Source organism: Phaseolus vulgaris, chromosome 9 (genome assembly GCF_000499845.2).
Source record: "Phaseolus vulgaris cultivar G19833 chromosome 9, P. vulgaris v2.0, whole genome shotgun sequence".
Lineage (NCBI taxonomy): Eukaryota > Viridiplantae > Streptophyta > Magnoliopsida > Fabales > Fabaceae > Phaseolus > Phaseolus vulgaris.
In genome coordinates, this window is record NC_023751.2 from 19951346 (window position 1) to 19967904 (window position 16559).

General features: G+C 35.2%; 1 protein-coding gene across 2 annotated transcripts; it reads left to right on the forward strand.

The window, feature by feature from the left end:
* The first annotated feature begins 8530 nt into the window (after positions 1-8530).
* LOC137821483 (gibberellin 20 oxidase 2-like) lies at positions 8531-12149 on the forward strand. Of its 2 annotated transcripts, XM_068626094.1 has the most exons (4): positions 8539-8765; positions 8841-9321; positions 9597-9918; positions 11432-12149. In XM_068626094.1, the coding sequence occupies exons 2-4, from the start codon at positions 8846-8848 to the stop codon at positions 11699-11701; spliced, it is 1068 nt and encodes a 355-aa protein (XP_068482195.1). In that variant the 5' UTR covers positions 8539-8765; positions 8841-8845; the 3' UTR covers positions 11702-12149. The 2 variants fall into 2 exon arrangements, with proteins under 2 accessions (XP_068482194.1, XP_068482195.1); XM_068626093.1 differs by having other exon boundaries at positions 8531-9321.
* Positions 12150-16559: the final 4410 nt, after the last annotated feature.

A 16559-nucleotide genomic window follows, 5' to 3' on the forward strand; every position in this document is an offset into this window, starting at 1 on the left:
TTTATATTAAATAATAATATCATAGTATCAGTTTGACTGACAAAAAAAATTATAATAATAAAATAAAGATTAAAATAATTTTAAAAAATATATATATAAATTAAATTTAAATATGTAATAAAATTATGAAGGTTAAGTTCACACTTGTTTAAAAATTATGTGGCCAACATGTAGGCTAAGCTCACGCTTCTTTAAATAAACAATATAAAATATAATTTTGTATGGGGAGCATGTAGGCTAGGCCTACGCAAAACACACACCACTTGTGTCCCACACACCCGCCACTATTTTTATATCGAACATATTAACTTCCAAATTTTAATGATAACTACACTTTTGCGTCCATTTATTATAGCTAATATCCCTTTTTGACCCATGCTAATAAACATATTTTTTTGTAGTGTATGTAGGCTAAGCTCACTCAAGAAAATTAGTATTTAATAGCTAAATATGTAACCAATTAAAATAATTGATACTTGAGTTTTGAATTGTAAAATTTATTAAACTTTACATAATAATACATTATTAAATAAAATTCAAAAGTACTTAATTACTATTACATATACTATTTAAAAACTCTAGTTATTTACCTGCAATATACAAGAAACTCACCATCATTGGAAAGTGAACTTTTTGAAAGAGAGATAAAGGATGATAGTTTTTTATTTTTAAGTTAAAAATTATGTAACATGTTCCTATATTTATAATTTTTTAACTAATTTATAATAGTTAAAAAATTGATTAATATAATTAGAAATACTAAAGTTGTTAAATAAAGAATGAGTAAAAGTACAATAATAGGGGTTGGCTTAAAAATTGACCTTTATATATTTTATGGAAAGATTTTCTTAAAGTATTAATTTATAAAAGCTAAATTAAAATTTTTCCTATATATTTTACCACAAATAATTTCGATTAAGAGGGTATTTATTTTAAGTTATGATTTTATATTCTTAAGAATGTAATTTATGTGAATGATATAATTAGGAAATTATTTAGGAACATGACTAAGAATACATTTGGTAATTTTTTTATTCTTGGAAATACTTTTCAGGTTCTCAATTAATTAAAATAAATAAATAAAATAATGAATGGTAGAAAGTAATTTCCCTTGTGCTTATGAAATATAACTTATGGATCATGATATTTTGATATTCAACATTTTTATACCCACCTTACACTCGTTATTCTACCCTTTATCTTTTTCTTTTTTTACATTATAAAAATTTATTTTTTTAGTGATTTATTACTCTTAAAAGTGAGTTGTGAAGTGATTAGTAGAAAAATAATATTTTGACACTCTACCAACTATTTCTAGGGGTGGCAAAGCGGGCTAGCACGCCACGCGCTTGGCCCGCAAAAATGCGAGACGGGTTGGTCCGCCCCGCAAAATTATTGCGGGCTAAAATTCTCGACCTGTCCCGCATAAGAGCTGGCCTGCGGGTTTGCGGGCCAGCCCGCATTCTTTTTTTTTTTTTTTAGATTAAATATTTTTATTTTACATTTTGTTCTTAAAAAATTGTCAAATTAAACCTATATATTTGTTACTATCAAACCTAATTTTTTTTTTCTTCCTTTTCAAACATAGTCAAACATAAAAGAAATTAAACATTAAGATAAATATCAAATATTACTATTCTTCCACTTCCAAAATATTAAAAATACTTAATTCCAAAACATTAAACATAAACATAAACATTAATTCAAAAACATTAAACATAAACATTATTAACATTCTTCCATTTCAATAACATTGGATGTCGTCTTAGAAGAACTTTCATCTATTTTTTCATAATTATAATCTTCCTCGTCATCTGCACACATTAAAACAATGACAATTTTTTTTTCTTGCGAGTTAGCGGGCCAGCCCGCCCCACCCTGCTGTTGGCCCGCGCGGACCGCGGGCTAATGCGGGTTAGCGGGTTGAAAAGGTTAGCCACCCCGCGTTTTTTACCAACGGGCCGTGGGCCGGCCCGCATGGCCCGCCCCGCTTTGTCATCCCTAACTATTTCACAACCTATTTTTAAGGTAATGTAATCATTTAAAAAAAGTAAATTTTATATTTGTAAAAAAAAAATAGATTAAGGATAGAATAATAAATATAAAGTGAGTGTAAAAATTATTAAGTATCAAAATATTTTGTTCCATAACTTACTTATACTTATTAAACTAGAATAAAAATTGTATAGATGAAAAGGTATAATTTTCCTGAAAAAAAAAATGTAGTAAGACTTTTTTTATAACATTAAAACGAAAAGAAACATTCACATGTTTATATTGGCATAAATGTAAATAAATTATGTGAAAGAAATGTTTCTTAACATCTTTTTTAAATAGTACCAATAGTCAGTTCACTAAATTTAATATAAATAGTGAACATAATACTTTAATATCTTTGACTTTTGAGTCTAGTTTTGGGAAATCTATTATTAGCATTTATAATAGATAAAAATTAATTTAATAAATTATTAATGATGATAGAAAATAAAATACTTAAAGTCATTAAAAATATTTAAACACTTTTCTTATAAAATAAAGGATCATTACTATTATATATACTAGCAGAAACACAAATGTTACTGTGTGTCTGTGCATCTACATCCTTTTTTCAATCTTTATTATGATATAAATTTAAAATATATATATAAATAATTTTGGATCAATCAAAATTGAAAAGCAAAGAATAACATGTAAAAGAAAAATGATGAATTGATTAATCAACATTTGTTTTCCTATGGTTTGAGTTTCTCTTATTTTTTAAGCTTTTTCTTTTCTTCCATTGGTAATTTTGGAATTGAAAAGTGTGATGATGTTCAGGTTAACGTTAGAATTCACTTGATGGTAGATACAAAATGAATGATGGTTTTACGTACCAAAGAATAAAGTTGTTTGAAATGGAGTGGAGAGAGTGATTGATTAGAAATGAATTGGAGAGAGTGATCGAAATGAAACTTACTTTATTTGATACTTGGTGTGGGAAGGAAATGAGGATGAAAGTATGGTCTATTTCTTTTTGTTGTTGTCATAAAATAAGGAAAGTATATTTTTTTTGATCAGCAATGAATAAATTGAATTAAAAGGGATACTTCAGGGGTATCTCAACCCATATACAAGAAACAAATCCAAAAAAATACATAATTCCATGAGCACCATCATAACCTTCACCCCATCTGCAAAACAACCTAGAGAAGGAAAAAGCATATAGCTAGAACTACATAGATCAGCATCCAAAAAATCCAAAAATCAGCTTCACAGAATTGATATGTATATGGCAGCAAGCATACCAAGCCATAACATCCGCAAATTATGCAGCACAAATCAGAATTTGCAAACATAGACTGATAACCCTTCTATTATGCAGCAAACCAATTGAACCACCTGCAGGATCATTTATCTAAAGCAAATGGCCGTGCCAGACTATGTGACAACTCCACAACGTGAGTTCTAACTTTCCTATGTACACTCCTGCACCTTTGTCATGCTTCAGCAAACCCACCTTGGACCACCTAAACACCGATCCACCCACACACCATGATGTAAGCTACTTCCATACCAGACCATCCTACCCCGACCCTTCACAAACCATAACCAGCCACTACTTCTACAAACACCAACAGAGGCCTGCTACTGAATTCAGAGAAATGCACTCTTCCTTTTACAACATAACCAACCATAGCAGCATAAATCACACTGGATCAAACTTGGAATTTCCTTGCCACTGCTGCCAACAACTTCCAAGACCATTTTACTTCCTTGTAACACAATTCCCAACTTGCTTGCCCTCATTCTGGATTTCCATTTGAATTGACCTTATGCACCATCAGATTGAACTGCCGTAAGAGACAGAACACCACAAATGATAAAACTTTGATAAACAAGTGCAGCAACCCAGATCACATCTTCGTGCAAAGATCAACCCCACCTTCTACTCAACAAACCAAAAAATACTGCAGCTGCAGACATATTGGTAAAGCAACAAAACCACAGAGAACCATGTGCCTAGTGACCCCACCAGCTACTTATTAGGCCACCTTGCTTCACCCAGAGATTAAGGTTTCCGCATACATGCCTCCAGAAACATCACCAGTCCCACTCCCAACCCTGCATTAAAACAGGTCCAAACCACTATCTGCACTACCAATGTACCTTCACCCTCACTCCTAACAGAAGCCTTTTCCATCCAGTTTTACCCCAGCCAACTTCCCTTGAGGGATTGATATACACCAGCTCAACCAGATAGCAGCTGCGACAGAACCTCAACATACTGCTATCACACGCCCCACCTCTAAAATAACCCACACCTCCAAGCCTCCAAATCTTCCAAATTGAGCATCTGTTGCTTCCAGGCTACTGCACCCTTAGATATACTGCAGACGGACTTGTATTTCTGGATCACCAACCCCCTCCCTTACGAACAGAATCTGTGCAAGCGAGACAACATCATCCATAGACTTTTCTTATCACTACTCCATCTGGATTTATTGCAACCACCTTCCTTTATTACAGATTTTAAAGCAGATATTTGGGTTGAGAACTCATTCTACGAAGGAGTGATTAAAGGATTGCATCTTATGTTTCATCCACATCCATGTCTTAAGTTGCACCTTTTGGAAAATCTCCTCCGCGTCTACTACTCCTTGCTTAAAGATGATTTGGTTCCTTTGATCCCATATGCATCTGACAACAGCTACCCATACTCCTTTCCAAATCAGATTTTGGTTGTTACTAACTTGGAACATGTGGAAACTGAGGAAGTGTGACTTCAGGTCATTCTGCTGGACAAAGGAGATATCTAACCACCGGAAACACATAGACCACACCCTTTGTGCGTGACAACACTCCATGAAGAGATGTTGAGAAGACTCCTCCTCCTGCTGGCATAGGGGACACTCCATGGAATTTAACTGCACCCTTCTCCTGTTTAAATTCACTCTCGTAGGAAGTTTGTCCAACAACACCCTCCATGCTGTGACAACTGCATTTGGAAATGCCTTAGCCTTCCACAAGAGTTTGTACACCTCAGATTGGTGACCTCTAACTTGATTGGACAGTATCTCATATGCAGACGTCACGGAGAACTGCCCTGATTCTTCCTTCCCCCACACCTGAATATCCGAAACATTGTATTTCAGATTGACCCTGGATAAGAGCAAGACAAGCTCATGTTCCAAATCTGACTCCCATACAAATCTGTCACGTCTCCACCTTAGCCTCCACCTCCACACCGAATTACTCAATTCACCAACCTCGCCTACTTTTTGTCCCTTATTCAAAGACAAGGAGAATAGACGTGGGAACAAAGTCTTTAAATCCGTCCTACCAAACAATCTTTCCTCCCAGAAATAAGCTTTGTCACCACATCCTAGCTCCCATCCTAACTCTGCTTGAAACCACCCTTTACCTCCTCCCTCCTTACATATTTTCAATAAATCTCTCCACCACCACGATTGGAATTTGAGGGGTGTATGGCCACTTTCATACCCCAGAATATACTTCAAGTCCAAAATCTGCTTCCACCTCCCAGTCTCTTCCAATATACATCTCCACCTCCATTTGGCTAGAAGAGCTTGATTGAATCTTCTTATGTCCCTACATCCCAAACCGCCCTCCTCCTTTGCTTTACAAACGTCTTTCCAGCTGACCCAAGCAATAGGTTTATTTACCTTCCCCCATCCCCACAAAAACCTCGATTGAATGCTTACAATCTTTTTACAAATCGAGGACGGTGCTTTGAACATAGATAAGTAGAATAGCGGAATAGCAGTAAGAACAGAATTTATAAGACAGATTCTCCTTGCCATGGATAAAAACCTTCCTTTCCATACACTGAGTCTTGCTTTTAGCTTGGCTAAAACTGGTTCCCAGAACTGCTTCTTTCTTGGGTTTCCTCTCACTTCCAAACCCAAATACTTGAACGACACTCCCATTTGTGTACAATTCAAAATCTTCGAGTAGTATATAACGACATTGCTTTGTACATTAATGCATGCTAGCCTTGATTTATGGAAATTAATCTTCAAGCCTGAGGCTAGCTCAAACCCCCTCAAAATAGCCTTCAGGGTAATCACATTATCTAGGGAGTCTTCACAAAGGAAAAGAGTATCATCTGCGAATTGGAGAATACTCATTTCTACCTCCTTACTACCAATCTTTAGACCCGTCAGCATATTGGCCCTTAAAGCTTGTCTTACTATCCCAGCAAGGCCTTCTGCAACCACTAAGAAGAGAAAAGGTGCTAAGGGGTCGCCCTGCCTCAATCCTCTAGATGACTTAAACTCTTCCGTGGGGCTCCCATTAACTAACACAGACACGGATGCGGATTCAAGGCATCCTTTAATCCATAAAATCCATAAATTATGAAATCCCATCCTGTGTAACATTTCATATAGGAATTCCCATCTGACCGAGTCGTATGCTTTCTCGAAGTCCACCTTGAGACACAACCCACTTATCCCTTTCTTTCTAAGTTCCTCCACCACTTCATTGGCCATGAGCACACTGTCTAGCAACCCTCTGCCCCTAAGAAAGGCTGATTGACTTTCACCTATGATCGCAGGCAACACCTTCTTTAATCTTCCGGCCAACACCTTTGCAATGATCTTATATGAGGCTCCAACTAAAGAGATGGCTCTATAATGTTCAAGCTTTGAGGGGTCCTTTACCTTAGGGATAAGAGCTATGAATGAAGCATTATAGCCCTTCGGAATATTCCCAGTCTCATGAAACAAGTTCATTGCTACTACTAACTCATCTTTTATGAAATCCCAGCTCTTCCTGATGAAGTTGAAATTAAAGCCATCTGGTCCTGGGCTCTTTGCTCCATCACACTGCCACACTGCCTCCCTTATCTCTAACTCTGTGAACTCCGCTACAAGGCTCTCGTTTTCCATCCTGGTTAGACACTTAAAATCTACCCCGTCCAATCGTACCCCGAAATCCTTCGTAGCTTTGAATCTGGCTTCAAACAGCTTTTTTGCTTCTATGTGAACCGTACTTGGTAACTCACACCAAAAACCTCCTACCTGCACACCCTTCACTTCGTTCCTAAGCCTTCTCCACCTCAAAGATGAGTGATAGAATCTAGTGCACGAGTCCCCATACTTAAACCAGCTTGCTCTAGCCTTTTGACATAAGAAAGAGTCAATCTTTCTATCAATCTCTACCAAGCGGCTTGTTAGCTCCATTCTTTTTAACCTTGCACTTTCCTCTAAATCCCCATTGCAGTCTTCACAATCTAACACCTCCAGTTCCTGTAAGAACCTCCCCTTAGTAGTATGCAAGTTACCAAACACATCCTTATTCCATGATTTCAGGTCAAACTTCAGGAGCTTTAGTTTTTCTTTAAGTTTCAAGATACTGTTTCCCTGGACTGAGTACGACTTCCATTTAACCTTGATCATGTTGTTGAAACCCCTCTCCAAGAACCACGCATCAATAGACCTGAACGGTTTAGGTCCCCAATCCTTCTCCACGGACTTAATTACCAGAGCGCAATGATCGGAAACTTCCCTTCTCAGAACATATTGTCTGCTCATAGGCCACTGCTGTAACCATTCCTCTGTAACAAGCGCTCTATCAATTCTACTCTTGGCCGTTCCGTCAGGTTTAAACCATGTGAAGATCTTGCCTACCAAGGGTAAATCTAATAAGGAATTAGATTCAATGAAACTATTAAAGCCATTCATCTCGCTTGACTGATCGCCCCTACCAATACCTTTTCTTTCACTTCTACTCCTCACGGCATTAAAGTCACCACAGACACACCAAGCTAACTCTTGAGAGTCTAATTTAGCCTTAGAGAGCTCCTCCCATAGAGTCTTCTTAGCACTCAGGATATAGGGTGAGTAGACGTTGACCACGGCACACCTGAACGAAGATTTTAAATGCTGGCCAAAAACCACAATATACCCTCTACCCATAAGGTGATTTTCGTAGCAGAAGGCTTCTTTGTACCACATGGATAGCAAGCTTCCACTCCCTTCATCCCCTCTATTATGAATCCAACCAATTTTGTTCGCACCCCATAAGGAAAAACACCTAGCTTCCATAATCTCTTTAGCTTTCGTTTCTTGCACGCACACAAAATCCGCTTCCTCCCTTCCTATTATATGCCTCAAGTAGCTAAGGAAAGTATGCTCTTTTTATTTTTGATGTTTTTTAATTAAGAATATTACGTTTTTAAGAATTAAAATTGATTGTAATATTTTATATTTATTTATATTAATTAATTTATATTAATTTATTTATATATTATTTAATTTATTAAAATATTATTGAGATTTACTTATTTTTTAAGTATTAAATTTTATTTTATTATAATATTAAAATTTGATTTAATTTTATTGTTGTTGTTTTTATTTTATCAACTATAAAATACTATATTAATAACTAAAGCTAAATAAATAGATTAAAAAAACTAAAAGTAAAATAAAAAAAGAATTTTTCACTTTTAAAAAAAGATTAGAGCGAACGGCAGTTTAACAATTTGAACTAGTATTTAACTTAACTTAAATGGGCCACCGACCCGTCTGTATTTTTACGGACCGGTTGACCATTTTGACACCTCTAAATGCAGCCCCCATGACCGTGAAATCGGTTTCACAGCAATGCTTTCGGAATATGTTGTTCAAAGATTCTGTGTCATTGATTCCAAAATGTTTTCTTGTTGGTGACTCATTATTCAGCTCTCACTCTATATAAGTACACTCCATATGCACTGCACATAACAACGTGTACTGTTTTTCCTAGTCTAAGTTCACTACTTGGTATTTACTAGTGTTTCTCACAGAGTTCTTTGAATCCTTCCTTGATTGAAACATTACTTACAAATTTTTTTTAAGGTGAGATGGATTCAAGTTTATTGCTATCAGAAGTTGATGCTGTGCCCCACTTGCCCACGAATTTCATTTGGCCTAATGAGTACTTGGTGGATGTCCAAGGCGAGCTCCAAGCACCAGTAGTGGACCTTGATGGGTTTCTGAGAGGGGACCAAGAGGCCACACAGTATGCTGCCAAACTCATAAGGGAAGCCTGCTTAAACCATGGTTTTTTCCAAGTGATCAACCATGGCGTTGATTCACGTCTCATTCGTGAAGCACATAGTCAAATTGACACTTTCTTTAAGCTCCCAATTCACAGGAAATTGAGTGTTCAGAAGACACCAGCTTCCATGTGGGGCTACTCTGGTGCACATGCTCATCGCTTCTCCTCCAAATTGCCATGGAAGGAAACCCTCTCTTTCCCCTACCATGAAAACACCTTAGAACACGTTGTAACCAACTACTTTAAGTCCACCATTGGAGAAGACTTTGAACAAGCTGGGTAAGATACTAATGCACTCTGACTCCTGCAACAGTTTATTTTTTAGTAACGCATGACATCTGTCATTTTTATCATTTTTTTTTTCACATCATGTCATTTATTCTTTTTTATCTCTTTATTTCGAGACATTATCAAACGTGTCACGTTCAGATTGTTGTTCATGATCCATGCATTTTTTTTCTTTTTCTTTTTGAAGTCATCTTTACCTAGTTTTTATATAAACTTTGGCTTGCTCTATGGATGACATTGAAACGCAAGAGTTGTGGAATTTCCAGAGTGATATTCCAGAAGTACTGTGATGGTATGAAGCAGTTGGGGTTGAAGCTGGTGGAGCTATTGGCCATAAGCTTAGGCGTGGATCGGTTGCATTACAGAGAGTTGTTCTCAGATGGATGCTCCATCATGAGATGCAACAACTACCCATCTTGCCAACAACCGAGCCTTACATTGGGAACAGGACCACATTGTGATCCAACGTCTATAACCATACTTCACCAAGATCTTGTTGGGGGGCTTCATGTTTTTGCAGACAAGAAGTGGAAGACGGTTCAACCTCGCCTTGATGCCCTTGTAGTCAACATTGGAGACACCTTCACGGTAGGCCCTATAAACACTTCCACTATTCACTATATTATTACCACCTTCGACTACTCATTAACCACACTCAAAAGGTTCACATTCATTTATGAATAAAAGTATAACTCATTCTGCTTTTAGTCTCTATTTAAATCTATTCACTTCATTAAACTAATGTATTTTTACCCCTTATATAAAGATAAAATATATACTTAAATATTTACACATGCTTCAGCCGATTTGATTAAAGGATTTCATGGCCAAATGTTAAAGATATTGCTTTGACCAAGTTACAGATCGGGCCAAATTTATTCACAGTGGTTATGACAATTGAATACCACGGGCCTTGCATTTAGAATTTTTTAAAAACAATTATAGAGACTGTTAACATTTAATTTGGCCGTTTTTTTATATGTAATATTTTATAATATAACTCCACGATTACTTGAGTATTCATGGGACTGATCCACTATAACTAATGTAGATCACTATTTAGCTAACTATATGTATTCTATTAAATTCATAAATTTCTGACTTCAATATTTTCTCTTTAAAATTTTCTAGCAGTTTCATCTTTCTCTGTCTTATCTTATGTTCTTTAAGTTTTTCTAATATATTTTCTTAAATAAAAATATTATTATTATTTTTTAAATGTTGATATATGTGTGGGAAGTTGAAAGAATAACGCTACATTAACCGTAAATTTATTAAATATTACATTATTAATAATTTTATATAAAAAATAGATTCTGTCCATTTTGTTGTTCAATTATAATTTTATAATTATTTATGTTAGATATTGTCAAAGTTGAACCCTAAAAGAAAATGGTTAAAGGATATTGCAATATATTTTTAAAAAAATATATAATATCGATTTTAATTATATATAAAATAAATCAAATAATTTTAAAAGAATATAAACTGTTTATATATAATATATATAAAAAGAATTGTCTGACTATTAAAATATGATAAAATAAAAATATTATAATATAATATTTAATATAAAGAATATTGAATTGTTTAGGCACTTCTGATATGTATGATATTATATATTTTCTATAATGTCCATTTTGACATTTTGTAAGTGATAATGTGTATCTGCCTATAAGTAAGTGATATTAATATATGTTTAATTTCTTTTTAGTAAAAAATATTTGGTGATCTGTTTTGGACTCAATTGTGAATATTGTTTATAAAAATAGAGAAGGGAATATAGCTTCTTCGTGTTTTTGCATTGTGTATCTAAATTAATTTTCTTTAATAGCTCCATTTCAAAACAAGTTGCGGTGATGCTCCTCACTCTTTGCGCCACCCCTTAACGTGGTCATTAATAGTAACCTAGAGCATGAGGAAGATGTAGTAAGTATACATCAATAACAGGGTTTTAAAACTTATTCCAGAAAATAAATTTCAAACCAAAACCTACGAACATGTTAAATTGAATAATCTGCTGTGGAAATGCATTAGATTATGGTGCATGCATGGAAGATATGCAGAGGGAGGAATGATGGAGTTGTTGTTGGTTGTGCAGGCATTATCAAATGGGAGATACAAAAGTTGCCTGCATAGGGCTGTGGTTAACAAGTACAAGGAGAGGAAGTCGTTGGCGTTCTTTCTATGCCCCAAAGAAGACAAGGTGTTGAGAGCCCCAGATAGTGTTGTCGGCATGGATGGAACGAAACAGTATCCCGATTTTACATGGTCAGATTTGCTTCAGTTCACACAAAACCACTACAGAGCAGACCAAGCTACTCTGCCAAACTTCATCAACTGGTTGCTATCTTCCAAAACCACAAACTAGCTTTTCGCTAACCAACAAATCCATTCCCACATCCTACTTTACTTTTACAACCATCTTCTTCAACACACTATCTCATCTAAATTCTCCCTGTAGTTTTCCCACCTACACTCCAAAACTTTTCAATCCCATCACCATATCCATGTCTCTTGCACTTTGCATATCCATTCGCCTTAATCTTTTCTCTACCAGTTTTTTCTGCACCTACATATTCGCTGGATTCAAGTTACTCCTCTCACATAATAATATGTATAATAACCTTAGTATTTCGCTACCTGGTACTAATCTTGAATTTAAATCAGTATAATATATGGCTATTTATATTTAATATTGTTTAAATTATTAATGACAGCGTTATTATTTTTATGATCAATGTTTTTGTTATATTATATATTGTACTTAGGCTTTGTTTTACGAGTAACCCATTACCCCCGTAATGGTTGATTGTGTATATTCACTTTTTTTTTATAAGAAAAGTCGTAGTGAATGAAGCATATAAGCAATGCTCTCCGCCAAGAACATGAGATATTATATATTCTGCATAAGATACTCTTGGCCAAAAGCAACAAAGCAAATCGAAATAGTACATTTTGAATATTCTACATGACAGTGTGCTCATTGTCATCTTCTATAAATTTGTTTAATTCAATCACTGCCCTTTAAGTGATAAATCTTTGGCCCGTGGTGCTTTTGAATGGTAATTTTTCCGAGAAGCAGTTCCAAGTCCGCTGAGGTAATAAGCAGAAAAGAGTTTAAATTGGACTGATAGCCATAAAAAAATTATTACTTTGAAGCAGATATCATATCACACATCACAGTATACGTATACTTTTCATAGAAATCATTTCTAGCCCATTTTGGCGTGAGCATTGTATTCCATTATACGCCAAAAAGTGTTTGTCTGCAATCTGAAACACAAACTGCCAACAGACACTTTGCTGCCAATCTGAAACCTTTTTTCCGTACTTTTTACCTTTTATATATGGACTGATAGAATAACGGAACGGGATAGGCGCAATGCTGATTGATTGAAACATCAATGCTTTACGTACAAAAATAACAGATTCTTCTATAGAATTCGTTAGTGTACTCCAGTTTTTCTGTCTAGCCAGCAGATATAGCAATAGGAAGCCTTATAAATGATGCAATAATATCATCAAACATTTTTTCCAACACCAATGCTATATCGGACTCATATATGCAACAATACAGTATGAAGACTCGTGTCTAACTTTTATTGCTTCAACATCCTATCAAAATAAAAAATACACCCTCTTACATAAAATCAAGGACTGTTTGAAAAAAAAATAAACGAAGACCTTTGCATTGATAAGAGTTTTTGTCCATATATACAAATTCCTAAGATTATAACTTTACCTTTTATCATTAATAGATATAATCATTCACACACGTTTTCTTTTCTATCACTTTTCCCAACTTTTTTTAACAATTTTTTCTTCCTTCGTTTGATTCTCTCTCCCACGAATAAAATTGGATAGTGGAAGGAGACTTTAGCAATAAAAAATGAAACATGAAAATATTAACATTAGGTTGGATAACATAGATTTTCCTACCATTTGTCGGGGAGGATAACAAATTCTTGACAGCTGCAATCACATAATACTAAAACACTATCCTTCATTTTGTTTTTTTTTGTTTAGAGGATGTTACATAATAAATTAACTACATTTGATAGCTTAATCTATAAATGTATTCTTATTGTTAGATAAGTTATTAGTGATAATTTAGAAAAATCTATCAGCTATTTATTCTTCACTGGTTAGGTAACTAACCAAATCTAGAATATATGTGACTAAGTCCCCACAGAAATGATATAAGTTCGAGTAGGTTAAGCCCATACAAAAATACTATTTTTTAAATGTAGTAATGTCAGCTTAACAAATGTTGAAATAGCTGACATGTTTTTTTTTGTTTTTTTTATCAGCAATAAAAATTGAATAACAGGAACCACTTAAGGGGTGGTTCAACCTTATACATACTTAAAAAGAAAAATGAGACAATTTCTTTTGGTTTCCCAAACCAACAAATAGAGACAAACAGATTTACCACTAAAAAACCCGTACAGCCCGTACAATTTCAAAAACTAACCCATACAAAATCAGAACTAACCCGTACAAAATCAAATCTAACCCGTACAAAATCAAATCTAACCCGTACAAAATCAAATCTAACCCGTACAAATCCAAACAGACTCAAAACCAAACCCAATACAATCTCCCACAATAAGGGGCAAAAAGAACAACAGAAGCTTAGAACAACAAACAACCCAACCGAAGGAGTAACTCTTATAAAAACTCACTTTATTGAAAACATACAAGCTCTAGGATCAATGCACCACTCAGAGTAAGTAAAACTAGCAGAAACAGTTTTAGAAGTTACCCAGGACCAAGCCTTTAATTGTGCCAAAGTGAACAAAGGATCGATCACCCCTCCTTGGAATAAATGTTTATTACTATGCTTCCATAATTCAGTAACTACAGCAATCCAAACACAATTCCAGACTACATTAACCTGGACAGGAGCATTTAGCAAATTAAAATGCAAGAAGTGAGCTGTTGGGACAACATGGTCAACCGACGCAATCCCTAACCATGTATAGCACTGATTCCAGACTAACCAGGCAATCCTGCAATAAAAAAACATGTGTTTTGTCGACTCCACAGCCATCCTGCAAAAACTACATAAATTGGTATCCACCAAAATCCCACGCCTCTCCAAGTTAGCTTTTGTGGCAATCGAATTAATCAACACCCTCCAAGCGATAATCTGTGCTGAGGGCAAAGCAGTAGTCTTCCAGAGGAAGACAAACACATTTTTTCCCTCCACAGGGCCTCTTAAAAGAGCATAGGCAGATTTTACCGAGAAACCATTATCCCTACCAGCCTTCCAAACCCGCCTATTTCCATGCACTTCTTGTAACAGCTGGACTTCTTGGTACATTTCCCGATCAAACAGACCTCTCCTCCAAATTAACCTCCACTCCCATCTATCATTAACCCACTCCCCACAAGACTGTAAACTACCTTCTTTATTACCACAAAGAGAACAATCTTGGGAATTTACTTTTCAGATTTTCATTGTCCACCCAAACATCTTTCCAAAACAGAATATCCTTCCGTCTCCCACTCTCCACTCGCAACAATTCTCAAAAAATTTACCCAATCCTCCATTCCCAAAAGTAGCTGACATGGTAGCATCATCTTTGTCGATACTCATAATGTTAATGAAAAAAAGGCACCCAGAACTTTCGAAACTTGCATGACATTTTCTAACTTTCCTCTTTTCGTTTTTCCCGTCTTAGTTTCATTTGTTGTTTTTTTTTTTTTTTTTCAATCTTGAGCTTCTTCCCGTTTTCTTCCTAATCCTACATCTGGCTTGCATTCATGGTGATGAAGAATGACTATTTTAATAAGGTAAATATTTTTTAAAACCTAATTTTTATATTGGTGAGTAGAACACAAACCCTAACTATGATTTAGGGATCAAGTTCGAAAATCAACCTCAAATCAAAGTCCCAATCTCATTGTGGAAATTGATGTTTATGCTCGGTAACTGTGTTCGACCGATGTTTCGGTGTCATGGAGGAGATGACGGAGAAAGAGGAGAGATTGGGCTCTAGGGCTTTGACCACCTCTTCGACAATGATGAAGTGGCTGTGACATTGAGTGAATTTTCTTGCTCTTGCCAATCCTTTTCAGAATAGGCTGTGAAACATTGAAGGTGGTGGCAGAGTAGGTGGTGGAGTGGTGGCATTGTCGTGTACGTAATGTTGATCGTGGTTATTTTTTTTGCTCTTTATTTCTTCCTTTTCTTTCTCTGGCTGGTTGGAGAGAACTAAACCCCAAACCATTGTTATCTCTCTCTTCACGTTGCTCTTATTTTTTCTACTAAGGTCAGTGTTCGCCTAACTCATTCAAAATAATAACATTATTTTTTAGTGTATAATCCACACAAAGTTATTTTTTTCACTTTTTTCACTAAGATTAACACCTGTTTAACCCTCTCAAATATATTTATATTTTTTTTCCAACTTTATCTTGACTCACACAAAGGTTTTCTTTTAATTTTTGTTTTTCAAAACAAATAGTGTTCTCTAAACTCACTCTAAAGTTTTATAAGTAAATATTATTCTTTTGTTTTGGGTCTATTTGATAGATATTACTAGCGTCTTAGTGCATGACCGACATAGCTTCTAATCTTTTAGTGTGAAAGTTTTGATCAACACTATTGGTCATAAATAATACATTAGTGACAGTTTCTTCCTCATTGTATCGGTTCTCGCCTGACTCTAATATGTTATTGTTAACTCATGGGCCTGATATGATGGAATATAATAAATGGAGGCATGTTAGGTCATGGGTCTGACCCGATAGTTGGTTATTTATGGTCGTTTCCTGACCTATGTATCGAACGTTATGAGGGAGTACAAGTCAATGGATTTCAATCAATTAACCTTAACCACTCAATTAAGACAAAATCATGACTAAAGGCGAAGATATTACAATTCAGTCTATATATTTTATGCTTTACAGATACTTTTTATATTTTGTGCTTTTACTAAGTTGAGCGTCGGAGTGTCATCACAGAAGGAACCTCGTCGTTTCTGGAAAGTTGATGATTCACTAGAGCTTGAAGTGACTACTAGGAGCTCATCCAGATTCCGACTGATCTCGAGCTGACAAGAACAATTACTTTCTTGTAGTGATATTTTCTTCTTATGCCTTTCTTCTCAAAAGCTTTAACATTTTTCCAAGACAAACAATAAATCTCAGCAATTTCTTTTTACATGAAGAGTAGAATTTGTCTGTAACTATATACACAGTCTGATTTCTCACTTTTA

Excerpts from the sequence above, each read along its gene's own strand:
- LOC137821483 (XM_068626093.1), top strand. The coding sequence starts at position 8,846 with ATGGATTCAAGTTTATTGCTATCAGAAGTTGATGCTGTGCCCCACTTG. Across the intron at positions 9,322-9,596 it reads GAAGACTTTGAACAAGCTGG|AGTGATATTCCAGAAGTACT; the intron begins GTAAGATACTAA and ends TGGAATTTCCAG. Across the intron at positions 9,919-11,431 it reads ACATTGGAGACACCTTCACG|GCATTATCAAATGGGAGATA; the intron begins GTAGGCCCTATA and ends TTGGTTGTGCAG.